General features: G+C 42.5%; 1 protein-coding gene across 1 annotated transcript in view; it reads right to left on the bottom strand.

Annotated features, from left to right (window-relative positions):
* LOC309553978 (alpha-2,8-sialyltransferase 8E-like) overlaps positions 1 to 15,939 on the bottom strand; it is an 82,151-nt gene extending 66,212 nt beyond the window's left edge. Inside the window, exon 1 of the mRNA XM_082255497.1 lies at positions 15,729 to 15,939. Within this exon, the coding sequence (XP_082111623.1) occupies positions 15,729 to 15,829 (101 nt within the window). The 5' untranslated portion in view covers positions 15,830 to 15,939. The remainder of the gene's footprint in view (positions 1 to 15,728) is intronic.
* Positions 15,940 to 27,063: the final 11,124 nt, after the last annotated feature.

The raw sequence follows: 27,063 nt of genomic DNA, 5'->3' as shown, positions 1-27,063 counted from the left end.
TCATTTAATTAGGCTGTCACATGCTTCCAGGTGGGACCTGTTGTGCCTGGTGAGTCTCCAATGAGGGCTCTTATTGGACAGTGGAGGAAACCTAGCTAATAGCACACCAGGGCTTGTGGCTATCTATCTCAGTGGGTGGAGTTTGCCGCAATGCACCCTGGGATGGGCTATTAGGCTATTGGGCTATTAGTATTAGAGGGGAGCATGTGACAGGGCGTCTGTGGTGGGAAGCACGAGTGAGGGTGTCCTGGGCAGTCGGCCTAGAGGACGAAGGTTGAGCTGAGCTGCAGAGAGAGGGATCCAGAGTGCTGTGGACCGAGTGGAGCTGCTGGGTAAAAACAGTGTTGTGAGTACCCCAAACCGCCCAGGGGTCTGCCTAGGAGAGGGGACCACTCCAGAAGGTCAGAGTTAACAGGCAGCAAGCCAGTGTTAACCAGCGTCAACCGGCGTTGACCGGCATCTAGCCAGCGTCAAGTCAGCGCCAATCTGCATTTTTCAGTTGTCCCTAGCAAATTGTGCATAGTTGAGCCAAAGGAGTATCCCACTCATTCCCTTCTCCCATCCAAGTTCTCAATAAGTAGAAAAAAACCCAAAGATACTGGACTGGTCATTTTCTCAGTGCTCACACTTGGAGAAACATGCAAAAAGGTACTTTTGTTGCACCCGGTGACCCAGGGGGACCCATATCCAACAAAATGGCTGGGAATCCTGCTATATATATATATATACGCACACTATATTGCCAAAAGTATTGGGACGCCTGCCTTTACACGCACATGAACTTAGAACTTGCAATGGCATTCTAGTCTTAGTCCTTAGGGTTCAATATTGAGTTGGCTCACTCTTTGCAGCTATAACAGCTTCAATTCTTCTGGGAACAAGTGATGTGTTGGGCGCTTGTGCCGATGGATAGGACCCGCACTGAACTGTAGATGGAATGGAGGAATGTTGATCCTAATGTGGCAAAATCCAATGTTGGTTCCTGAAGGCAGCACTGTAAGCAGGCAGAAGCCGGAATCCCGCTGGCACATATGTAACAAGAAAGGACAGGCGCCACGATTTATTATACAAAAAACATAGCACACTTACATGAGAGTAATGTATGGGATTCTCCTGTTAATGCCATGCCACGGGGTTGAGGAATTAACAGGAGAAGCCATACATTACTCTCATGTAAGTGTGCTATGTTTTTTGTATAATAAATCGTGGCGCCTGTCCTTTCTTGTTACATAACTCTTCTGGGAAGGCTGTCCACAAGGTTTAGGAGTGTGTCTATGGGAATGTTTGACCATTCTTCCAGCATTTGTGAGGTCAGGCACTGATGTTGGACAAGAAGGCCTGGCTCGCAGTCTGCGCTCCAATTCATCCCAAGGGTGTTCCATTTGGTTGAGGTCAGGACTCTGTGCAGGCCAGTCAAGTTCATCCACCCCCAAACTCGCTCATCCATGTCTTTATGGACCTTGCTTTGTGCACTGGTGTGCAGTCATGTTGGAACAGGAAGGGACCATCCCCAAACTGTTCCCACAAAGTTGGGAGCATGAAATTGTCCAAAATGTCTTGTCATGCTGATGCCTTGGGTGTTCTCTTCACTGGAAATAGGGGCCCAACACCAACCTCTGAAAAACAACCCCACACCTTTATGGACCTTGCATTGTGCACTGGTCCAAATCATTTGGTGGAGGGGGGACTATGGTGTGGGATTATTTTTCAGAGGTTGGGCTTGGCCCCTTAGTTCCAGTGAAGGGAACTCTTAAGGTGTCAGCATACCAGGACATTTTGGACAATTTCATGGTGGTTTCTCCCCATCCCTGGGGGGTGATGGGACTGCGGAGCCTTTTTTGCCTGGGACCCTATTCACTATGTCTTACCTCTTCCTACCTGATTACCAGAGACCCTATTTAATTTTTATTGATTATTGAGTGGTCTCTCAGAAGCCACATTTGGCCATTTCTCTACAATATTTAACCATAGCCTCAGCTGAATAAGGATTAACGTTTTTTGGAGATATCTTAACATGTATATCCTGACCTAATCTTCTTGGCTCTTCCGATCACCCCCCTTGACTTACCCTTTTTGTTAGCACCTTTACAGAGTGATGAACCAGAGCTCCAGATGAAGCATACCTGCGAAACATGTCAGCCTGGCTCACACTCCGTCTACTCTCGATATCTGTGACCACCCTACTTACAGCTCCCCAGGAGGGGAAGTGGTATCTCTGTTCCTCCTTTTTGGGGGATATATATTATGGTTAATGTCACAGAGTCTATGTACATTAATGCTTGCATTGCATAATGTGGTAGTTTGGAAATTACCTACTTTCCCTTTTTTTTGTGATGATCAGTGCCTGACATCACAAATGCTGGAAGAATGGTCAAATATTCCCATAGACACACTCCTAAACCTTGTGTGCAGCCTTCCCAGAAGAGTTGAAGCTGTTATAGTTGCGAAGGGTGGGCCAACTCAAGATTGAACCCCAGACTAAGACTGGGATGCCATTAAAGTTCATGTGTGTGTAAAGGCAGGCGTCCCCATACTTTTGGTAATATAGTGTGCGTGTGTGTATATATATATATATATATATATATATATATATATATATATATATATATACTACTGTTCAAAAGTTTGGGTTCATTTAGAAATGTCCTTATTTGTAAAAAAAAAAGCACTGTTTTTTTTCAATGAAGATAACATTAAATTAATCAGAAATACAGTCTTCCGGCCCTCCAGGCCATTTCATGTGGCCCTCGCACCTCTCCTGCAATTGTGGCATCCCCTTCTTCTCCGCCTCCACCTTGTCTCAGCAGTTGGCAGTAGAATAGAGGACAGAACTCCTCCGCCAGATCCTTTATTTTCCTGTACAGCCACGTAGAGGGTCCTCTCTGCCCCTGTCTCAGCAGTTGGCAGCAGAAAGGACAGAACTCCTCTTACAGATCCTACACCTCTCTGAGCAGCCACAGAACCAACTTGAATCCTCCTCCCCTGATCTTAGTATTCAGCAGACTCAGGCAGTTGACTCCCGCCCTCTTCCAGACCTAAACTTTTGCTTCTCAGCTCCTACCCCAGCTTCTTCCAGGCAGCAGATAAGTGGGTTGCATTGTGATGTAAGGGAGGTTTGGGGACTCTTGACATCTGATGTGGGGGGGGGGGGGGGGGTTGGTGCTCTGGACATCTCGTCTTTTAGACACATCCGGCCCTTTGAATGCAACCATAATGCTGATGTGGCCCGCAATAAAATGGAGTTTGACACCCCTGGTCTAGACATTGGTAATGTGGTAAATGACTATTCTAGCTGAAAATGGACTGATTTTTAATAGAAAATCTACATAGGTATACAGAGGCCCATTTCCAGCAACCATCACTCCTGTGTTCTTATGGTACATTATGTTAGCTAATCGTGTTAAAAGGCTAATTGATGATTACAGAACCGTTGTGCAAGTATGTTAGCACAGCTGAAAACTGTTGTGCTGATTTAGAGAAGCTATAAAACTGGCCTTCCTTTGACCTAGTTAAGTATCTGGAGCATCAGCATTTGTGGTTCGATTATACTCTCAAAATTACCAGAAAAAGAGAACTTTCTTCTGAAACTCGACAGTCTATTCTTATTCCGAGAAATGAAGGCTATTCAATGCGAGAAATTGCCAAGACACTGAAGATTTCCTACAACGTTGACTACTACTCCCTTCAGAGACCAGCACAAACGGGGTCTAACCAGAATAAAAAAAGAAGTGGGAGGCCCCGGTGCACAACTAAGCAAGAGGACAAGTACATTGAAGTCTCTAGTTTGAGAAATAGACGCCTCACATGTCCTCAACTGGCAGCTTCATTAAATGGTACCCACAAAACGCCAGTCTCAACGTCCACAGTGAAGAGGCGACTCTGGGATGCTGACCTTCTAGGCAGAATGGCAAAGAAAAACCATATCTGAGACTGGCCAATAAAAGTAAAAAGGTTAACCACTTCAGGCCCGGAAGGTTTTACCCCCTTAATGACCACGCCATTTTTGTTGCGATTCGGCACTGCATTACTTTAACGAAAAATTGCGCGGTCATTCGACGCTGTACTCAAATACAATTGATGTCTTTTTTTTTTTCCCTACAAATAGAGCTTTCTTTTGGTGGTATTTGATCACCTCTGCGGTATTTAGATTTTGCGCTATAAACAAAAAAAGAGCAACAATTTTGGAAAAAAACAATATTTTTTACTTTCTGCTATAAAACATTCCCAATAAAAAAAAAAAAAAATCAAATTTTTTTTTTATCAGTTTAGGCCAATTTGTATTCTGCTACATATTTTTGGTAAAAAAAAATCCCAAAAAGCGTATTTTAATTGGTTTGCGCAAAAGTTATAGCGTTTACAAACTACGGGATAGATTTTTGCACTTTTTATTTATTTTTTTGTTTTTATTAGTAATGGCAGCGATCTGCGTTTTTTAGCGGGACTGCGACATTGTTGCGGACAGATCGGATCCCTAACTGACATTTTTGACACTTTTTGGGAAACAGTGATATTAATACAGTAATCAGTCCTAAATAATATGCACTGTTACTGTATAAATGACACTGGCAGGGAAGGGGTTAACACTGGGGGTGATCAAAGGGGTTGATGTGTGCCTAAAAATGCTTACTCACTGTGTGGGGGAAGGGTTCTGTGACAGGCACAAAGAGATCGGGCATTCAGCTTAGCTAAAACTCCTGATCTATCTCTGCCTGTGTGACAGAAGACCCGACTGCTTTGTTTACATAAGCAGGCAGGTCTTCTGTCAGTTTCACTGACGATTGTGGGAGGCCGGCGGCAATTGCCGCTGCTCCTCCCGCGGCCCGTGATTAGACACGGTGGGAGCGTGGTCTTGGTGGAGCACGCGCACCGCCAAGACCGCGTGCACATTAACACATAGTACTACGTGATTATGCGCAGCCGAGCAGCCCTTCCGCAGTACACCTGCGTGAGGCGGTCGGCATGAGGTTAAAATGGGCAAAAGAACACAGACATTGGATAGAGGAAGATTGGAAAAAAATTGTTATGGACAGACGAATCGAAGTTTGAGGTGTTTGGATCACACAGAAGAACATTTGTGAGACAGAACAAGTGAACAGATGCTGGAGGAGTGCCTGACGCCATCTGTCAAGCATGGTGGAGGTAATGTGATGGTCTGGGGCTGCTTTGGTGCTGGTAAAGTGGGAGATTTGAACAAGGTATGAGGGATTTTGTATAAGATAGGCTATCACTCAACTTTGCAATGCCATGCCATACCCTGTGGGCAGCGCTTGGTTGGAGCCAATTTCCTCCTTCAACAGGACAATGACCCAAAGCACACCTCCAAACTATGCAAGAACTATTTAGGGAAGAAGCAGTCAGCTGGTATTCTGTCTGTAATGGAGTGGCCAGCACAGTCACCAGATCTCAAACCTATTGAGCTGTTGTGGGAGCAGCTTGACCGTATGGTACGTAAGAAGTGCCCATCAAGCCAAAACAAATTGTGGGAGGTGCTTCAGGAAGCGTGGGGTGAAATTTCTTCAGATTACCTCAACAAATTGACAGCTAGAGTGCCAAAAGTCTGCAAGGCTGTTAAAGTGCCCTTCGAAAGTATTTGGCCCCCTTTAACTTTGCGACCTTTTCCCACATTTCAGGCTTCAAACATAAAGATATAAAACTGTAATTTTTTGTGATGAATCAACAACAAGTGGGACACAATCGTGAAGTGGAACGAAATTTATTGGATATTTCAAACTTTGTTAACAAATAAAAAACTAAAAAATTGGGCGTGCAAAATTATTCAGCCCCTTTACTTTCAGTGCAGCAAACTCTCTCCAGAAGTTCAGTGAGGATCTCTGAATGATCCAATGTTGACCTAAATGACTAATGATGATAAATAGAATCCACCTGTGTGTAATCAAGTCTCTGTATAAATGCACCTGCACTGTGATAGTCTCAGAGGTCTGTTTAAAGCGCAGAGAACATCATGAAGAACAAGGAACACACCAGGCAGGTCCGAGATACTGTTGTGGAGAAGTTTAAATCCGGATTTGGATACAAAAAGATATCCCAAGCTTTAAACATCCCAAGGAGCACTGTGCAAGCGATAATATTGAAATGGAAGGAGTATCAGACCACCGCAAATCTACGAAGACCTGGCCGTCCCTCTAAACTTTCACCTCATACAAGGAGAAGACTGATCAGAGATGCAGCCAAGAGGCCCATGATCACTCTGGATGAACTGCAGAGATCTGCAGCTGAGGTGGGAAACTCTGTCCATAGGACAACAATCAGTCGTATACTGCACAAGTCTGGCCTTTATGGAAGAGTGGCAAGAAGAAGGACATTTCTTAAAGATATCCATAAAAATTGTCGTTTAAAGTTTGCCACAAGCCACCTGGGAGACACCAAACATGTGGAAGAAGGTGCTCTGGTCAGATGAAACCAAAATCAAACTTTTTGGCAACAATGCAAAACGTTATGTTTGGCGTAAAAGCAACACAGCTCATCACCCTGAACACACCATCCCCACTGTCAAACATGGTGGTGGCAGCATCATGGTTTGGGCCTGATTTTCTTCAGCAGGGACAGGGAAGGTGGTTAAAATTGATGGGAAGATGGATGGAGCCAAATACAGGACCATTCTGGAAGAAAACCTGATGCAGTCTGCAAAAGACCTGAGACTGGGACAGAGATTTGTCTTCCAACAAGACAATGATCCAAAACATAAAGCAAAATCTACAATGGAATGGTTCACAAATAAACATATCCAGGTGTTAGAATGGCCAAGTCAAAGTCCAGACCTGAATCCAATCGAGAATCTGTGGAAAGAACTGAAAACTGCTGTTCACAAACGCTCTCCATCCAACCTCACTGAGCTCGAGCTGTTTTGCAAGGAGGAATGGGCAAAAATTTTAGTCTCTCGATATGCAAAACTGATAGAGACATACCCCAAGCGACTTACAGCTGTAATCGCATCAAAAGGTGGCGCTACAAAGTATTAATTTAAGGGGGCTGAATCATTTTGCACACCCAATTTTTCAATTTTTTATTTGTTAACAAAGTTTGAAATATCCAATAAATTTCGTTCCACTTCATGATTGTGTCCCACTTGTTGTTGATTCTTCACAAAAAATTACAGTTTTATATCTTTATGTTTGAAGCCTGAAATGTGGCAAAAGGTCGCAAAGTTCAAGGGGGCCGATTACTTTCACAATGCACTGTATTGCGGCAAATGGAGAATTATTTGATGAAAGCAAAGTTTGAAGGACAAAATTATTATTTCAAATAAAAATGATTATTTCCAACCTCGTCAATGTCTTATATTTTCTATTAATCTTGCAACCCATTTGATGAATAAAAGTTTGAGTTTTCATGAAAAACATGAAATTGTCTGGGTGACCCCAAACTTTTGAATGGTAGTGTATGTGTGTGTGTGTGTATATATATATATATATATATATATATATATATATATATATACACACACACACACACATTGTCTCTCAAAATGCGTACACCCCTCACATTTTTGTAAATACAGTAAACCCCCCTCCATTGCGGGGGTTACGTTCCGGACCCAGCCGCGAAAAGTGAAATTCCGCGAAATAGAAAAACCCTATTAACCACTTAAGCCCCGGAGGATTTGGCTGCTAAACGACCAGAGGGTATTTTGCGATTCGGCACTGCGCGACTTTAACGGACAATTGCGCGGTCGTGCGACGCTGTACCTAAACGAATTTGGCGTCCTTTTTTTCCCACAAACAGAGCTTTCTTTTGGCGGTATTTGATCACCTGTGCGATTTTTTGATCACGCGCTATAAACAAAAAAAGAACGTAAATTTTGCAAAAATAGCAATATTTTTCCCTTTTTTTTATATGAAATTCCCCCCAAAAAAAATGTAAAAATCAAAATTTTTTAATATTTTCGGCCAATTTGTTTTATGCTACCTATGTTTGGTAAAAAAAATCGCAAAAAGCGTATTTTGATTGGTTTGCGCAAAAGTTATTGCGTTTACTAACAAAGGGAAAGATTTTTGTCATTTTTGTTGTTTTTTTTTTTAACGCGTAATGGCGGCGATCTGCGATTTTTTTTGCGGTACTGCGACATTGCGGCGGAAAGATCGGACCCTTGACTGACATTTTTGACACTTTTGGGGTTACCAGTGACATTTCTACAGTAATCAGTGCTATATATATGCACTGTTACTGTAAAAATACACTGGTAGTGAAGGGGTTAACTTTATTTGAGAGGGAGGGGCTGTGTGTGTCCCTAGGGGCGTGATTCTAACTGTGATTGGCTGTGGCTTCAACTGTATGCAGAGTGATCAATGGATCTACATAGTAGATCCATGTGATCAGCTCTCATACAGAGAGGAGAATGACAGGCAGCTTGTTTACACAAGCTGCCTGACTTTCTCCCTCTCCCCCGCCGATCGCAGAGTGGCCGGCGGCGATCGGGTCCGCCGGTCACACGCGCGGGGGGGTCCGTGACCACGCGGGAGCGGGAGCGCGCCTCCGGCGGCGCGCGCTCGCTCCCTAAACCCTCACAGGCGAGCGACGTAGACCTACGTCACTTTGCCTGTGAGGGGCTGACCGCCGCCGTAGATAGTCGTGCGGCGGTCGGCAAGTGGTTAAAATGCATTGTAGGCATGATTTTTTTACTGTCACTGTATGTGTAGAAGCATTTTAAGGTCTTTAAACACACTTTTAAAACAATAGAAACTCATTTAAACACATAAAAGATACTTAGAGACAGAGCAAGAGCTATGAAAAACACAAAAATCTTTCATTTTTAATGATTTATATAGTAAAATAACATTACAAAAAAAACCGCGAATTACCGGGACCGCAAAAACTGAACCGCGATGTAGCGGGGGATTACTGTATTTTATTATATCTTTTCATGTGACAACACTGAAGAAATGACACTTTGCTACAATGTAAAGTAGTGAGTGTACAGCTTGTATAACAGTGTAAATTTGCTGTCCCCTCAAAATAACTCAACACACAGCCATTAATGTCAAAACTGCTGGCAACAAAAGTGAGTACACCTCTAAGTGGAAATGTCCAAATTGAGCCCAAATTGTCAATATTTTGTGTGGCCACCATTATTTTCCAGCACTGCCTTAACCCTCTTGGGCATGGAGTTCACCAGAGCCTCACAGGTTGCCACTGGAGTCCTCTTCCACTCCTCCATGATGACATCGGGGAGCTGTTGGTTGTTAGAGACCTTGGGCTCCTCCACCTTCCGTTTGAGGATGCCCCACAGATGCTCAATAGGGTTTAGGTCTGGAGACATGCTTGGCCAGTCCATCATCCTTACCCTCAGCTACTTTGGCAAGGCAGTGGTCATCTTGGAGGTGTGTTTGGGGTCGTTATCATGTTGGAATACTGCCCTGTGGCCCAGTCTCCTAATCATGGATCATGCTCTGCTTCAGTATGTCACAGTACATGTTGGCTTTCATGGTTCCCTCAATGAACTGTTGCTCCCCAGTGCCGGCAACACTCATGCAGCCCCAGACCATGACACTCCCACCACCATGCTTGACTGTAGGCAAGACACACTTGTCTTTGTACTCCTCACCTGGTTGCTACCAAACACACTTGACTCCATCTGAACCAAATACATTTATCTTGGTCTCATCAGACCACAGGACATGGTTCCAGTAATCCATGTCTTAGTCTGCTTGTCTTTAGCAAACTTTTTGTGGGTTTTCTTGTGCATTATCTTTGGAAGAGGCTTCCTTCTGGGACGACAGCCATGCAGACCAATTTGATGCAGTGTGCGGCGTATGGTATGAGCACTGACAGGCTGTTCCCCCCCACCCTTCACCCTCTGCAGCAATGCTGGCAGCACTCATCTATCTATTTCCCAAAGACAACCTCTGGATATGACGCTGAGCACGTGCACTCAACTTCTTTGGTCGACCATGGTGAGGCCTGTTCTGAGTGAAACCTGCCCTGTTAAACCGCTGTATGGTCTTGGCCACTGTGCTGCAGCTCAGTTTCAGGGTCTTAGCAATCTTCTTATAGCCTAGGCCATCTTTATGTAGAGCAACAATTCTTTTTTCAGATCCTCAGAAATTTCTTTGCCATGAGGTGCCATGTTGAACTTCCAGTGACCAGTAAGAGAGTGAGAGCGATAGCACCAAATTTAACACACCTGCCCCCCATTCACACCTGAGACCTTGTAACACTAACAAGTCCCATGACACCGGGGAGGGAAAATGGCTAATTGGGCCCAATTTTGACATTTTGACTTAGGGGTGTACTCACTTTTGTTGCCAGCGGTTTAGACATTAATGGCTGTTGACACCGGGGAGGGAAAATGGCTAATTGGGCCCAATTTTGACATTTTGACTTAGGGGTGTACTCACTTTTGTTGCCAGCGGTTTAGACATTAATGGCTGTGTGTTGAGTTATTTTGAAGGGACAGCAAATTTACACTGTTATACAAGCTGTACACTCACTACTTTACATTGTAGCAAAGTGTCATTTCTTCAGTGTTGTCACATGAAAAGATATAATAAAATATTTACAAAAATGTGAGGGCTGTACTCACTTTTGTGAGATACTGTATATACATATTTAACCACTTAAGCCCCGGAGGATTTGGCTGCTAAACGACCAGAGGGCATTTTGCGATTCGGCACTGCGTGACTTTAACGGACAATTGCGCGGTCGTGCGACGCTGTACCGAAACGAATTTGGCGTCCTTTTTTTCCCACAAACAGAGCTTTCTTTTGGTGGTATTTGATCACCTGTGCGATTTTTTGATCACGCGCTATAAACAAAAAAAGAGCGTAAATTTTGCAAAAATAGCAATATTTTTCCCTTTTTTTTATATGAAATTCCCCCCAAAAAAAATGTAAAAATCAAAATTTTTTAATATTTTCGGCCAATTTGTTTTATGCTACCTATGTTTGGTAAAAAAAAATCGCAAAAAGCGTATTTTGATTGGTTTGCGCAAAAGTTATTGCGTTTACTAACAAAGGGAAAGATTTTTGTCATTTTTGTTGTTTTTTTTTTTAACGCGTAATGGCGGCGATCTGCGATTTTTTTTGCGGTACTGCGACATTGCGGCGGACAGATCGGACCCTTGACTGACATTTTTGACACTTTTGGGGTTACCAGTGACATTTCTACAGTAATCAGTGCTATACATATGCACTGTTACTGTAAAAATGCACTGGTAGTGAAGGGGTTAACTTTATTTGAGAGGGAGGGGCTGTGTGTGTCCCTAGGGGCGTGATTCTAACTGTGATTGGCTGTGGCTTCAACTGTATGCAGAGTGATCAATGGATCTACATAGTAGATCCATGTGATCAGCTCTCATACAGAGAGGAGAATGACAGGCAGCTTGTTTACACAAGCTGCCTGACTATCTCCCTCTCCCCCGCCGATCGCAGAGTGGCCGGCGGCGATCGGGTCCGCCGGTCACGCGCGCGGGGGGGTCCGTGACCACGCGGGAGCGGGAGCGCGCCTCCGGCGGCGCGCGCTCGCTCCCTAAACCCTCACAGGCGAGCGACGTAGACCTACGTCACTTTGCCTGTGAGGGGCTGACCGCCCACGTAGATAGTCGTGCGGCGGTCGGCAAGTGGATATACTGTGTATGCAGTAAAGCATGCTTGTTAAACTCACTGTGTAACCTAGAGGGTAATCCACCGCACTGTGTAAAAAGGCTGTTTGATCCTTTCTTCTCTGATCCTTTCCTTCTTCCACTGTCCTAAATCCATCTGCTGATAGTACAGAGCCTTGCACATGCCCAGTTTGGTGTGTATTGCTAGAGATTTTTTTTTTTCTTGGGAGAGTGCATGTGATCAGCACAGGGCCAATCAGAACTGTCCAGACAGAGGGTCAGGGTCCTGCAGCCTCATAGGACAATTAGAGGAGAATGAAAACTCCTCCTACAAGCTTTAACCAGACACTGATAGAAGTCACAAGACTGCTATATACTGCTGATGATAAAAGGTATTTGACAGTTTATATTTACTAAAATAATTGCATTTCCATGTTCTGTGTACTGTGGTAGACCAGATATAGTGAATAAAGGCTCCTAGGTTTAGTAACACTTTAAGTGCTGGTTCATGCTGCAATGCGCACGTTTGCACACGGCACACGTTTGATAGGCTATTTTTTCAGTGGGCTGCCAATAATGTGGGAATGCGCTTAACGTATGGCAGGCATGAATTTTAAAATCAGATTGCTCCAAACCGCATGGTACTGCAGTCTGGTGGTTGCAACATGTTTGCGTTTTCCAGATGTTTTTACTGCGCCATTAACATTTATTGTCACCCGCACACATCTAACAGGAGCAGTGCATTCCCGTGCATGTTTCCGGCACTGCAATCAGTGTGAATGGGCCCTAAATGGCTCCTGGGGGCTACAGGAGCTCTATTTAACCACTTGCCGACCAGCCGCCACACCTTTATTGCGGCAGGTTGGCTCTATTACGCGAAACGGCATACCTGTATGTGGTTTCATGTAATAGCTGGTGGGGGCGCATGCGCTGATTGGCCAGAGGGGGAGCCAATCAGTGGGTCAGGCAGACACGACATCCGCCGGCCACCCACAATCGCTCCCCATAGAGACAGAACGGCGGTCTGCCTATATAAACAAGGTAGACCGCTGTTCTGTCACAGATGAACACAGTGATCTTGTGTTCCTACTATTTAGGAACACAGATCTCTATGTTCATCTAGTGAGTCCATCCCCCACACAGTTAGAAAGCACCATCTAGAGACACATTTAACCCTTTAATCACCTCTGGTGGGAACCCCTTCCCTGCCAGTGTCATTATTACAGTAACAGAGCATATTTTTAGCACTGATTACTGTAGTAAGGTCACTGGTCCCTTCAAAAGTGTCAGATAGGTTTCTGATCTGTCCGCCATAATGTCGCGGCCCTGCTAAAAATCTCTGCTTGCCGCCATTACTAGTAAAAATAAAATAAAAATAAAAAAATTCCTTAAATCTATCCCTTGGTGGTAGACACTATAACTTTTGTGCAAAACAGTCAATATACACTTATTGGGATTTTGTTTTACCAAAAATATGTAGCAGAATACAGATTGGCCTATAATGATGATGAAAACAATTATATTTTTTGTGTAGCACTGTCCTCGTAGGGTTTGCTGTATGATGACTTCTTGGGCCTCCTCTGAAAACCGTCACACAGTCACTTAAGGAACAGTTCTCACATCCCTCCTTACTTCCGATGGCTCGTCACACAATAAACAGTCCAGGGGTATTGGTTTTTAGTGTTTATTTTGGAAATTGGATGGGTGAAGGGAATAGTGGGATACTCTAATTGTATCTATTCACAATGGATAAGGACAACTCTCACTTGGCCTCACCAGGTTGCTTGTGGAAGCAGCCGCACTGCTTAATCCATACTGCCACATGTATGGAAAGGGTTAAGTCTCCTTGCTCTTTTCTCTCCAGCAACAGACTTGATAAATCTACATTCTCTTCGGGACACTCACTAGCATCCCCCCAACCACTGACTCTTCTAGCTGCAGGGGTGGCCCCCCCTCAGGTCAGGCCCTTTGACACAGATCTGTACTCACTGTACTGCAGAATCAGATCCTCCAGTGTCTCCCCTTTCAGTCAGCTTCACTGGACCTCTGGGTTCAGTTCCTCTCTAGCTCTCTCTAGGCCCTCAGGTTGACTATCTGAGGCTGCATGGCACCTCTACAGAGAAGGGGCAGCTGCCCCCTCCCTCAGGGACTCCTCTATGGAGCCTAAAGACCGAAAGAACATGTGCTCCTGGCTTTTATACCGTATCCCAGCATGCACCAAGGCACTTTCCTCTGCCAAATCACCAGGGCTGTATCAAACACCTGTGCACTCATTTGTCAGGTTTCCTCCCGCTGCCCAATATGCCTCCCTATTGGACCAGTGTGAAACACTCTGCAGACACAACGAGTTGCACCTGAGCACAATGAGCAGACCTCACTAACAGATCCTGCTCTCTGGTAGGCAGAGAACAATATAGATTTACCTGCAGTCCTTCTGGTAAGCAGACAGGACCCAAAACTATACTTTCTCTCAAGCACCTACCTAGGAGGGCACTACATTACATTTTTTTTTTTTATTATTGGATGAGTTTTATAACAGAAAGTAAAAAATATTGTTTTTTTTTTTTCAGAATTATCGCTCTTTTTTTGTTTGTAGTGCAAAAAATAGGAACCGCAGAGGGGAACAAATACCACCAAATGAATCTCTAATTTTGGGAAAAAAAGGACATCAATTTTATTTGGGTACGACGTCGCATGACCGATCAATTGTCAGTTAAAGTAACGCAGTGCCAAATCGCAAAAATTGGTCGGGTCATTAACCACTTAAGCCCCGGAAGATTTTACCCCCTTCCTGACCAGGCCCTATTTTGCGATTCGGCACTGTGTGACTTTAACGGACAATTGCGCGGTCGTGCGACACTGTACCTAAACGAATTTGAAGTCCTTTTTTTCCCACAAACAGAGCTTTATTTTGGTGGTATTTGATCACCTGTGCGATTTTTTGATCATACGCTATAAGCAAAAAAATTGTGACAATTTTGCAAAAATAACAATATTTTTCACATTTTTTTAATATGAAATTCCCCCCCCCCCAAAAAATGTAAAAATCAAAATTTTTAAATATTTTTGGCCAATTTGTTTTCTGCTACATATGTTTGGTAAAAAAAATCGCAATAAGCGTATTTTGATTGGTTTGCGCAAAAGTTATTGTGTTTACTAACTAAGGGAAAGATTTTTGTCATTTTTGTTGTGTTTTTTTTTTTAACGAGTAATGGCGGCGATCTGCGATTTTTTTTTTGCGGGACTGCGGACAGATCGGACCCTTGACTGACATTTTTGACACTTTTGGGGTTACCAGTGACATTACTACAGTAATCAATGCTATACATATGCACTGTTACTGTAAAAATGACACTGGCAGGGAAGGGGTAACTTTATTGGAGAAGGAGGGGTTAAGTGTGTCCCTAGGGGCGTGATTCTAACTGTATAGGGATGTGGCTTGTTGTGTAACTACAGAGATATACGATCCTACATAGCAGGATCGTATGATCTCTGCACTTACACCAGGGAGAATGACAGGCGGCTTTGTTTACATTAGCCGCCTGCCTTTCTTCCTCTGTAACAGACGATCGCGAGTGGCACATGCGCGGGGGTGTCTGTGAACGAGCGGGGGCGGGAGCGTGCCACCGGCGGCACGCGCTCACCCCCTATTGGCTCGCAGGCGAGTGACGTACCCATACGTCACTTTGCCTGCACGGGGCTGACCGCCGCAGTATATGTACTTGCGGCGGTCGGCAAGCAGTTAAGGGGGGTAAAACCTTCCGGTCCAGGAGTAGTTAACTCGCCTGGACCCACCCTTGTGCCCCTTATTAACCTATATCGCCATACCTTTTTTTTGTGTTATGGGAAAAAAAAGATTGCAAAAAAAAAAAAAAATGAATTATAAAATATTAAAGTGACAGTACACAAACAACAATAAAATACACACACACACACACACACACCCACACACACACACAAAATTAGATAAATTATTATTCTATATATATATATATATATACTGACAACCCCACACCCTCTAAATCATGAAAAAAAAAAGTAGTTTTTAGGTTGTTTTTGTTTGTTTTTTGTACAATTTTGCCAAATTTTGCCTTAGCAGTTCATGAGTGATATCACTTTTTAGTAGGTATGCCCTTAGACAGATTTAAAAAAAAATCAGTGGTATCATTACCAAGAGTCGATGGTCATCCTCCTCTGCAGGTTGATGTAGAAGCCGTAGATAACCAGCACTGAGAAGAGGTAGAGACGCCATCCACGCAGCATACTGTACATAGGAACATGCAAAGTACTGCGTCGTCTGTACAGGTCCTTACAGGAAATATTCCCACCAAGAGACAACTTGCTCCTGAGCCGTGAGAATCTTACATGGAGACTTAAGTGCAGGTTTAATCTGATTACTCAGTTCAAAAATATTTAATTCTCGATTGTTGGAGCAAAGAATGGTATATGGTCACTGGACCGGCAGAAGGTGTGCCGAGGGTTGGGATGCCAAGTACAGCACTGCCTGGTAGAAAGCTGAAATAACTTGTTCTTCATTTATTAGTAGAACATACCACACTAACAGATGCAGGCCAGACTCTTCTGCAAAGATACACTATATTGTCAAAAGTATTGGGACACCTGCCTTTACACGCACATGAACTTTAATGGCATCCCATTCTTATGGGCTATACACACTATACAATTGTCTTTAGATTTTTTCCTTAAAGCCTCGTACACACGATCAGATTATCGAATGATCTGTCGTCCGTTTTTTGTTGCATGCTAGTCTGATGTGGAAAGTGAAGAGGTTACTTTCCTACAAAAATTCCCGTACGACAGAATTCTACTTCAGAAGTGATGTCATGTGTTGGATTGCTTTGTATGCGTTCTTTCATTTCTGAGCATGCCTAGTCTTGCTCTTAAGATTTTTTTCAGACGAAAACTGTACTAATTAAGCGAAAATCGGATGTTGTGTTGACGTACGATAAAAATTTTATAGCCTGCACATCAGGATTTTGTTGTCTGAAAATACGTAATCGGCTGTTGAAAGCACTATACTAACAATCCGAAAATCGGTAGATCGTTCGTTGGACGAAATTTTCCCTTCAGATTTTCTTATCGTGTGTACGGGCCTTTAGATTTACCAAAACCATATAATATGAGGTCAAATCTAAACACTTTCAATTTGTATGCAATCAGGCAGGCCCTTGCACTAAATAGTTGAAGGTAAATCTAAAGGAAATCTAACAACAAAAGTTGTTTAGTGTGTATCTAGCTTTAAGGCCCGTACACACGATAAGAAAATCTGAAGGGAAATTTCGTCCGATGACTGATCTGCCGATTTTCGGATTGTTAGTATGGTGCTTTTGACAGCCAACTCCGACTTTTCGGCTGACAAAATCCTGATATGCAGGCTATAAAATTTTTGTCGTCCGTAATACAACGTCCGATTTTCGTCTCATTAGTACAGATTTCCACTGAAAAAAATCTTAAGAGCAAGACTAGGCATGCTCAGAGAGAAAGAACACATACAAAGCAATCCAACACATGACATCACTTCTGAAGTAGAATTCTGTCATGCAAAAATGAGTTTGTCCTTTATGCTAGGGTCGCCAGTACAGTATTTGTACATTTATATCATATCCCCCCTCAACCGTCTCTTCTCCAGAGAGAATAAGTTCAGTGTTTGTAGTCTTTCCTCATAGCCGATGCCCTCCATTCCCCTAATTATTTTTTTGCCCTTCTCTGGACTCTCTCCAGTTCCAGCACGTCCTTCTCCAGTTCCAGCACGTCCTTCCTGAGGACCGGTGCCCAGAACTGGACAGCATACTCCAGATGTGGCCAGACCAGAGTCTTGTAGAGTGGGAGAATAGTCTCTTTATTTCTGGAGTGAATCCCCTTTTATATACATGCCAGTATTCTGTTGGCATTGCTTGCAGCGGCTTGGCATTGCATGCCACTGCCAAGCCTGTTGTCTACCAGTACCCCAGGTCCTTTTCCATCCTAGACTCAACCAGAGGTTTCCCCCCCCCCCCAGTGAGTAGCTTGCTTTCGTATTTCTGACGCCCAGGTGCATTACTTTACATTTTTCAACATTAAACCTCATGTAGTTGCCCACCCCATTATTTTGTTCAGATCCGCTTGTAAGTTTTCCACATCTTGCATAGAAGATATTGGCATGCTTAGTTTAGTATCAACCGCAAATAGGGAGATTGTACTCGATATCCCCTCCTCTAGATCTTTTATGAATAAGTTAAACAGGATTAGCCCCAGGACAGGACCTTGGGGGACCCCACTTTCCACACCCGCCCAATCCGAGTACTCCCCATTAATCACCACCCTCTGGACTCTCCCCTGGAGCCAGTTCTCTATCCAGGTACTCACCTTATGGTCCATACCTACCTTCCTTAGTCTGTACAGTAAGCGTTTGTGGGGAACGGTGTCAAAGGCCTTTGCAAAGTCCAGATACACCACATCCACAGGCTTACCTTTATCTAGATGGCAGCTCACTTCATCGTAGAAGGTTAATAGATTGGTTTGGCAAGAACGATTTTTCATGAAACCATGTTGTTTTCTACTAATAATACCGTTTTCATTACTAAAGTCTTGTATGTGGCCCCTCACACCCCCTCCAAAATCTTGCAGACTACTGATGTTAGGCTGACCAGCCTATAGTTACCCGGGATATATCTCGACCATTTTTTAAATATTGGTACCACATTGGCTTTTTTCCAATCAGCTGGCACCATACCCGTCTGTATACTATCCTTAAAGATCAAGAATAATGGTCTGGCAATCACCTGGCTGAGCTCTAAGAACCCTCGGGTGCAAGCCATCCGGTCCCGGTGATTTATTTATGTTAAGTTTCTCTAGTTTAGTTCTAAGTCTATCTTCTGTTAGCCATGGCGGTACTTCCTGAGGTGTATTATTTAGTTTAGCCCTACAAGCTGGGTTAGTGTAGCCCCCCCCCCCCCCCGATTCTTTTGTGAAGACTGAAGAGAAGAAATTATTTAACACTTCAGCCTTCTCTCTGTCCTCTGTGGCCATATTTCCTTTGTCGTCTTTTATGGGGCCAATGTGTTCTTGCTTCGCTTTCTTACTGTTTATATACTTAAAGAATTTCTTGGGGTTCTTTTTACTCTCTTCCGCTATATGTCTCTCGTGTTCTATTTTAGCCACCTTGATTTCGTCTTTACATTTCTTATTACACTCTTTGTAATGCTTGAATGCTGCCAATGACCCATCAGTCTTGTATTTTTTGAAGGCCTTTTCTTTACTAGTAATATGCATTTTTATGTTGGAGTTTAGCCACCCAGGGTTTAGTTTTGCTCTTTTAAATTTATTTCCCTTTAGAATGCACTGGCCAATCCCTTTTGTTAAGTATGCTCTTGAAGCACTCCCATTTTTCCTCCGTGTTCTTTGTTTCCAGGGTTCTATTCCATTTGATATTTTCTAGCAGAGAGCGCAGTTTTGGGAAATTGGCTCTTTTGAAATGCAGTGTCCTTATATTACCCTTGTGTTTCCTATTACTAAGATTAATACTGAAACTAACTGACCTATGTACACTGTTTCCTAAGTTGTCCCTTATTTCTATATCCATGAGCAGGTCTGTATTGTTGGTAATCAGTTGTAACGCTCCTGCATTTTACGTATGATGTGGATTTTCAGCTGCAGAAATATTACACTTCAGTAGTCATGTAGAGAAACGCTGAGACACCATTCCCAACTCTCAATGACTCATCATGTGTGGATGATCTCAATTCAGCAAGTAAATACACACACTCAATAAGATGTTTCCTAGAGTGACTTATGTATATAGTAACACAGTGATGATAGGCTGAAGAGACAGGTTGGGTAGAGATGGTAGATGACAGACACTTGAAAGGAAATGTTCTTGAAAGTAAGATAGTAGCAGATGGGATGCAGATAGGTTTAGCAATCTTGTATGGTAGTAGATGACAGAGTAGCAGGTGGACATACAAGAGAGATCAACCCAGTGCAAGAACAGGTGGTAGTAGGCTCAAGAGCTAGCAATCTTAGATAAAGCAGATGTAGTAATAGTCCTTAGTATGCAGAGCTAGATAGTGTAAGCTTTAGTATAAAGGTTATAGAGGTTTCCCCTGTGGGGTACTTATCACTAATAGCAATGTAGCAGAGGAGAGGTTCGGCAAGAGCGGATGATCCGGTAGCCGGATACAGGGATCAGCGCAGCGTGGTTCCGACAGCGAGGTATGCTTGCAAGCATATGAGCTTCAAGACAGGTTAGCATCAAGGCACAAAGCAGTTTGAACGAACACATGTGAGTGAGAGCCGGCGATCTAAATAGCCATCCAGTCCGGCACTCAGTGATGACAGCATCAGTCTTAAAGGTGTATGCGCACCTTACCAAAAGAGAATGGTGGGGCGCATACACTTATGAAAGAGTAATTAGGGTACCCAAAGGTACCAGAACATTACATCAGTAGGTCAAGTACTGCATTGTTTCTTGTCGGTGCGTTCACCATCTGACCCATAAAATTGTCCTGCAAAACATTTAGGAACTGCCGAGCCTTGGCTGAGTGTGCGGTTCCTTCTGCTCAGTCTATATCTGGATAATTAAAGTCCCCCATTATAATGACATTACCCATCCTTGCTGCCAATCCTATGTGTAAAAAGAGGTCAGCCTCCCCCTCCCCCTCCTCCCTCTGGTTGGGGGGCCTATAGCATACGCCCAATATTACTTTCCCCATAGTGCCTTCCCTTTTAAGTTCAACCCATAGGGATTCTGCATCGTCCATAGCTCCATTATTAATATCATCCCTCATATTTACCTGTACACTGTTCGCCCTCCTATTGGGCGTTTTCAATAGCTCGAGTTATTGAAAACACCCAATAGGAGGGCAAAACGCAGCGTCTAGCGTGGCAGAGAGCGAGTGACGTCAGCCCCTATTACTTCCGCTCTCGCAACGTCCATCGGATCAGACCAGATCGTATTTTTTTACCTGCAATATTGTAAGTGTGATTCTTTTCTTTAATAAAACTTTCATTATGTACTTCACCATGACGGGCTATTCTTGTTTTATCTAATGAGGAAATACACAGCCAATGAGGAAATACACAGCCAATGACACAACCAGCATACCTATACAGACATAGAATCAGTGTGGGATTATCCAGCTATTGCCAAATCCAGATACAATGCGCAGTTTCTACATCTCTCTGGTGAGTGGGGTCACCCAAGGGGAGCACCAGCACTTTTTTGTGTGAATACTGCACTCAAGCACTTTTTATTCACCACAAATTGATTTATTGAAGGACTTTTCTCACCGTATATTTCTACATTGGATATTTAATATTTAATATGTTCTTTGATTGAATAGCACAACCAGCAGTTTGATTATTTAGTTAGTATTATTTATTTTGTTAAGGATATCTTATTACTTGTTTCTGAATTTCACTAGGATCCATACAGATGATAAATAGATTTGCACTAGTGCACTTTATTATACTGTAAGTAAAATACACAGAATGTTAGATAAAAAAGGACAGCGCTGACTCGCCAATTTTTTCATTTTAAAGGCACCACACCTTATCAGTCAGCAGCAGCCCTTTTTGGATTAATTTTCATGTTTTTGATTTTCATATCACTGGATCCATAAGCGCTTGGACCCCCCCCCCCCTTTTTTTCATTTCCTATATAGAACCAAATTAAACTCTGAAACACTGCAAACTGTTTTAGCATAGCTGAACCCGGAATTCTTTCGTGAAAAACGATATACTAACAAATTATAATAAAAAAAATATCTCTTCTTCTCTCAAATCTCTCTCATTTCTCTCTCATATCTCTCTCATATCTCTCATATGTCTCTTTTTTATTTTTTTAAGAAAGAAGTCTACCCAAATCACACATGCTTTTCAAAAATGTCATGAGCACCAGGTGGCTAAGTAGTTAGCAAATCTGCCGTGCAACAGTGTATTTGGGTGTTCCAATCCCTGAACTATCTACAACTGTCTCTGTTGTTCTATATGACAAGCAACAATATGGTTCCCCCCCCAAAAAAAATAAAACATTGTATATGTGTGAAATTAATATATTTGTTGGTTGAGTGGGGAGACATATTAGTGTTGCTTCCTACATAGAACCACATTAAACTCTTAAAAATAGCAGTGTTTGAGCTGCAAAATCAGAGAATTTTTTTCTTTTCTTTTCTTCATATTTGTCTAGATGTAATTCAGATATCTATGTGTCTTTTTTGAATGTAATCCATTTCTTGTATTTTTGGTGTGTGTGCAATGCCAGTACAGTGTGAACATGTGTATGGCTCCGTCCCTGTACAACGGCAAGTGAATGGTTTCTCCCTGTACAGCGGCAGGTGTATGGCTCCATCTCTGTACTCCAGCGAAGTGTGTATGGGTGTTTGTGTGTGTATGGTTGGAGGGGGTATGGGGGTGTGTGTGTGTGTATGGGGGGGGGGGGGTGTGTGTGTATGGGGGGGGGGGGGGGTGAGTGGCCAAATTCTAAGAAATATTTAAAAAAAGTGTGTATGTATAGATTTAGCTAAAAATATATATATATAAATAAAGGAATAATACAAAATTTCTGTTCAGCCTCTGTGGATGAATGTAACCAAAAAATAAAAAAAAATCACAAAAAAGTATTATTAAATAAACGATTGCTACAGTGCTGTAGTCATGCATGACTGACTCACCCTTTTAGTTGGCCGTGTGATCGTGAACCTTGGCAACACAGGTGTTTTGTAACAACATTTCCCATGATGCTCACCTACACTGCAGAGTACATGAGCATTATGGGAAATGTTGAGCAAAAACATCTAGGGGGGGTTAAGGATTACCATCACTGGCCTAGGTAAAACATTTCCAATACATTTTAGTTGTCTGTGTGCACCATTTTTAAAATAAAGCAAAATCCCTTTAAAATAAATTGTAAATGACACACAAAGCGTTCGCCCTGGACCAGAAATGACACCAAATTGGGTTGCACACATTCCAGGAAGTGGTCACAATCAACTGGCTAATCATGGTGAGGGCCGCTTTCAGCCATGAAAAAATGGCATTCATATGCAAAGTGTGTGAGTGTGGGGGGGGGGAGGTCTGTGCTTGTAATCAGAGCATTGATTACCATTGCAGATCCTTGGGGGATGCCACTAGAGCCACCAGGGGTTGCTGACCCATGGCCACCAGGGATGCCCACCCATGCCACCATTGATGCCAATTAGTGCTCAGGGAGCCTGTTAGTGCCCTCATCAGTGCTGCCAATTACCATCTATCAGTGCTGCCCACCAGGGCCAATCATTGCTCATCAGTGCCACCTATCAATGCCCATCAATGCTGCATATCAGTGACGCCTATCAATGTCCATCAGTGTTGCATATTAGTGTCTCATCAGTGCCTGCCAGTGCAGCCATATCAATGCTCGTCAGTGCAACAAAAAACATATTGATTTACCAAATTTTATTACATAAACAAAAACAATTTTTTTTAGGGGTCAAACATTTACGTCTTCTTTTAGCCAAAAAAAAAACCTTGCAGTGATCAAATACCACCAAAAGAAAGCACTATTTGTGTGAAAAAAATGTCATAAATTTGTGTTAGGTACAGAGTTGCATGACTGCACAATTGTCTTTCAAAATGCAACAGCATAAAAGCTAAAAATTGGCCTGGGCAGGAAGGGGGTGTAACTGCCCTGTAACATGGGCCTAAATATTCCAAGGGTAATCATGCTCAGCTCAATGGTTTAGTGGTTAGTGCTCCTATCTATAAACACTGAGAGCATGAGTTCAAATCCCAAGTATGCCATCACCTCGTTAAATTTTAGACAGCTGTAAATAAATACTGAAACTTGGCAAATGCATAATTGCACCCTGCACATATGCATGTCTGTTTCTTGAATATATGTGGCCATTGACATGTAATTTAAGGTGATGTAGCCAATGTATTACTATGTGGCAAAAAAAATAATCACACACAACTGTGAACACACAGGGTGTTAGCACGGTTGGGCCTTGAACTCATGACCTAGCAATCTTTGTCTATGAGCATAGACCACTACACCAAAGTGCTGAATACAATCTGAAAGTTTCAGATGAATAAAGAATGAAGATTGATAATTAGACAGCTGTGTAGTCTGCTATTAGTAAATCTAAAGGTTAAAACACATAAGATACATAACTATACCTAAAAAATAAAATAAACCATAATAGATGACATTGCTGTGTAATAGGGATTCAGAATAGACAAATTTCCTTTTATGAAAAACACAAACAGAATTTGGTTAACTCCAAACCCGAATTCACTATTTGGTTAACTCCAAACCCGAATTCACTATTCGAAGCACCTAGTTGAAGGTTTAACTCCAGCAGCTTCACCTAATTAAAATGCTAATTAGTTTAGGTTGGAGTTAGTTTTGGAGAAGTGAGCAGCTCTACTCCAAACTCTTGGTGAATTAGGCCCTTAGTATCAGTCTTAAACCGGAAATTGCATTGACGTGTTTCGCCCACCTATTGGGCGTTATCACAGATGTATTTTCGGCCACGGGGAGGAAGGCTTCCTATATACACCCTCATACCAATTTTACCTGGCTTTACTTCCTGTTCCTGTTGGGTGTACGCAGCCTCATCTACACCCAACAGGAAGGAGCATGTTAGTGTCTCCTTCTTATTTACAGTTCATTTGTAGTACATTTATATCGTAATCTAAAACCTTATTCTTTAAGCTTAATTAAAATCATATGACACCAAGATTCTTAAATATTAAAATTAAAAACAAAAATCTAAATGCAATTCCAATATATATGATCATGGTCTTAAATATATATTTTTTGCTGCGTGTATGGCAATACCATGGGATATATAAACTCATAATAGCTAAACAATTATTTATACAAAAATGACTATATGAAAAGCATTATATAAAAAGCAATGTGTTACCTATCAACCCTAGGTTGTATGTTATATGGTAGAAGTATATAAAATTATTTAAAAATTATATATATAATGGATGGGATAAGATGATGAGAAATGAGGTCTCTTTGTACAATTACCAATTGGATAAAAAGCAATTCAGGTCAAACTCCACGTTTAGACCTCCTAGGGTGCATAGTATCTAATAAATCACTTTCCTTCATTCTGGAATACCCCTCTAGTAATGTCCCCCCCCCCCTCCAGTTGGGCATTACTCTATCAATTCCACAGAATTTTAGCCCTGTTGGATCCCTATTATGCGCCAATCTAAAGTGGTTTGATAGGCTATGGTTCTTGAACCCCTTTTTAATGTTTGCTACGTGTTCTCGTAGGCAGATCCCTAACTTTCTAGTGGTCCTGCCCCCATATTGGAGTTTGCACAGACACTCCAATAGGTAGGTCAAATGAGTTGTTTCACAGGATATGAATTTATCAATTTTAAAGCAGGTAACTTTGTTATTGGATGCAAATTGTGTAGTTTTACGGGTTCTATGATAAACAGTTTTACATGTGACACAGTGTCCACACGTAAAGAGCCCTACTTGGTCCAAGAACATGTTGGTTCTCCTGGGTGAATCCACCACATTCTTTGCCAATCTGTTCCTCAAAGTCATTGGTTTGGTTTAAATAAATTGGGGTTTTTTTTGGAAGTATTTTTTCAAGTATTTGGTCCTTCCTTAGAATATGCCAATGTTTTTGAATGATTTTTTTCTAGCTGTTTATACTGCCTGGAAAAAACTGTCATGAAGGCCACCCCATTTTTGTTATTTTTATCTTTTGGTCGCGTTTTCAACATGCTCTCCCTATTGTATTTGAACACTTCTTTCTTGGTCTTGAGCAAAATATTCCTGTTGTACCCTTTTTCTTCATATCTCTTAATGATCGCATTGGCTTGGTTGTTGAAGTCTTCCTCACTATTGCAATTTCTCCTAACACGTATCAGTTGACTCTTAGGGACTCCATTCAGCCATCTAGGATGGTGACAACTGTGTAGTGGAATGTAGCCATTTCGATCAACTTCCTTGAAAAATGTCCTGGTACATAATTTTCCATCTTGTTTCTATATGACCAGATCCAAAAAGTTTATGGCTTCTCTGTCCCATTATTCCAAGAAGGATATCAGTTATCTGTTGGCCCTTATCTCTTGCATAAATTCCTGGAAGGAGTCCTCGGTGCCTCCCCAGACCATATATATATATCCTCGATTATATCGTTTGTAAAGAATTAGCGCCGGTCTTTCTTTGCTAAAAATGACTTCCTCCTCCCACTTACTTAAAAAGATGTTAGCCACTGAGGGCGCATATTTCGCCCCCATAGCAACACCCCATTTTTGTCTATAGAAGTTCCCTACATGTGAATTAAAGAGGAATCCCACGCCACAAATGTTTGTGGAAAACCAGTAACATGACAGACCGATACATTACATACAGAATACTTCCGTTTTTTTTTTTACATACATAACATAACTGACATAAACAATAGTGTCCATAAAGAAACAGGCGTGCACAGTTATATTCAAAATTATACCAGTGCAGCACAACTCCGCCCACCCACCAGAAGAGCAAGTAATGATCTACAGTTGGTTATCACGACTACCAGATCCTTACAGTTTATTCGGGCACATGGCTAATCTTTGGAATATCAATTCTCGTGGACTGAGTCCAGGGGTATCTAACTACAAGCCCCACATCTTTTCAAATTTACCCGGACATCCATGTCTTATAAAGATATGGCGTTCTAAGAGCAATGCATTTTCCACAGCTGATGCCAATGATTTATGTGAGGGGGCTCAACAGATTTCCACATTACTAGGATTAATCTCCCGGCACGGAAGAGGGCCCTTCCGACCGCTATCCTGAGGTTTTTCTCCTCTACAGCACCTTCTATTAAGTAGACGGCATTTAAAGCAAAAGTTCCAATGGACCCTAAATGCTAAGTATAACGTATTTATAACCTGACTCTAGTAAAGGTGAAGCTTGGGGCATCTCCATAGTAGATGGATTAAGTCACCATGGTTTCTTTAGCATCTAGGACAGTTTTTCTCTGTACCGTACCCCATCTTATGCAGCCTCGGGGGGGGGGGGGGGTATAATGAGCATGTAAAAGAATATTAGGCTGTGATAGCTTCTGTGCCGCATTTAAAGAACAGGAACCTACAGCCTGATATGTTTCCTCCCATTGGTCAGCTGATACTGGTCCAAGATCAGCCTCCAAACCCGTAGTTGCGTTATTGGGATAGCCTTTGTGAAATTCAGTTAGCAACATATTGTAGCAGTGGGAAATAAATCCCCTAGAGCCATCTACCATTTGTATAAGGTTGAATATAGGGGTGGGGGATAAATTCCATTCCCGTGAGTCCTTCTGTGCCCTTACTGTGTGCGGTAAGTGCAGATAAAACTGCATATGAGCAGGTAACGATTATTCAGCTTGCAGGGACTCAAAAGGTACCAGAACCCCATTTTGAAAGATCTGGGACATGCGCTCTATCCCAATATTCCTTCAACTGAACGCCATGTACTAACTTAGCTATTTCCGGGTAGTTGTTACTCCAGATCGGGCTGTACT

This window comes from Pelophylax lessonae (assembly GCF_965119305.1).
Source record: "Pelophylax lessonae genome assembly, chromosome: 4".
In the NCBI taxonomy this organism is placed as follows: Eukaryota; Metazoa; Chordata; class Amphibia; order Anura; family Ranidae; genus Pelophylax; species Pelophylax lessonae.
Note: the sequence above shows the minus strand (reverse complement) of the source record. Positions and strands in the feature narration are given on the sequence as shown.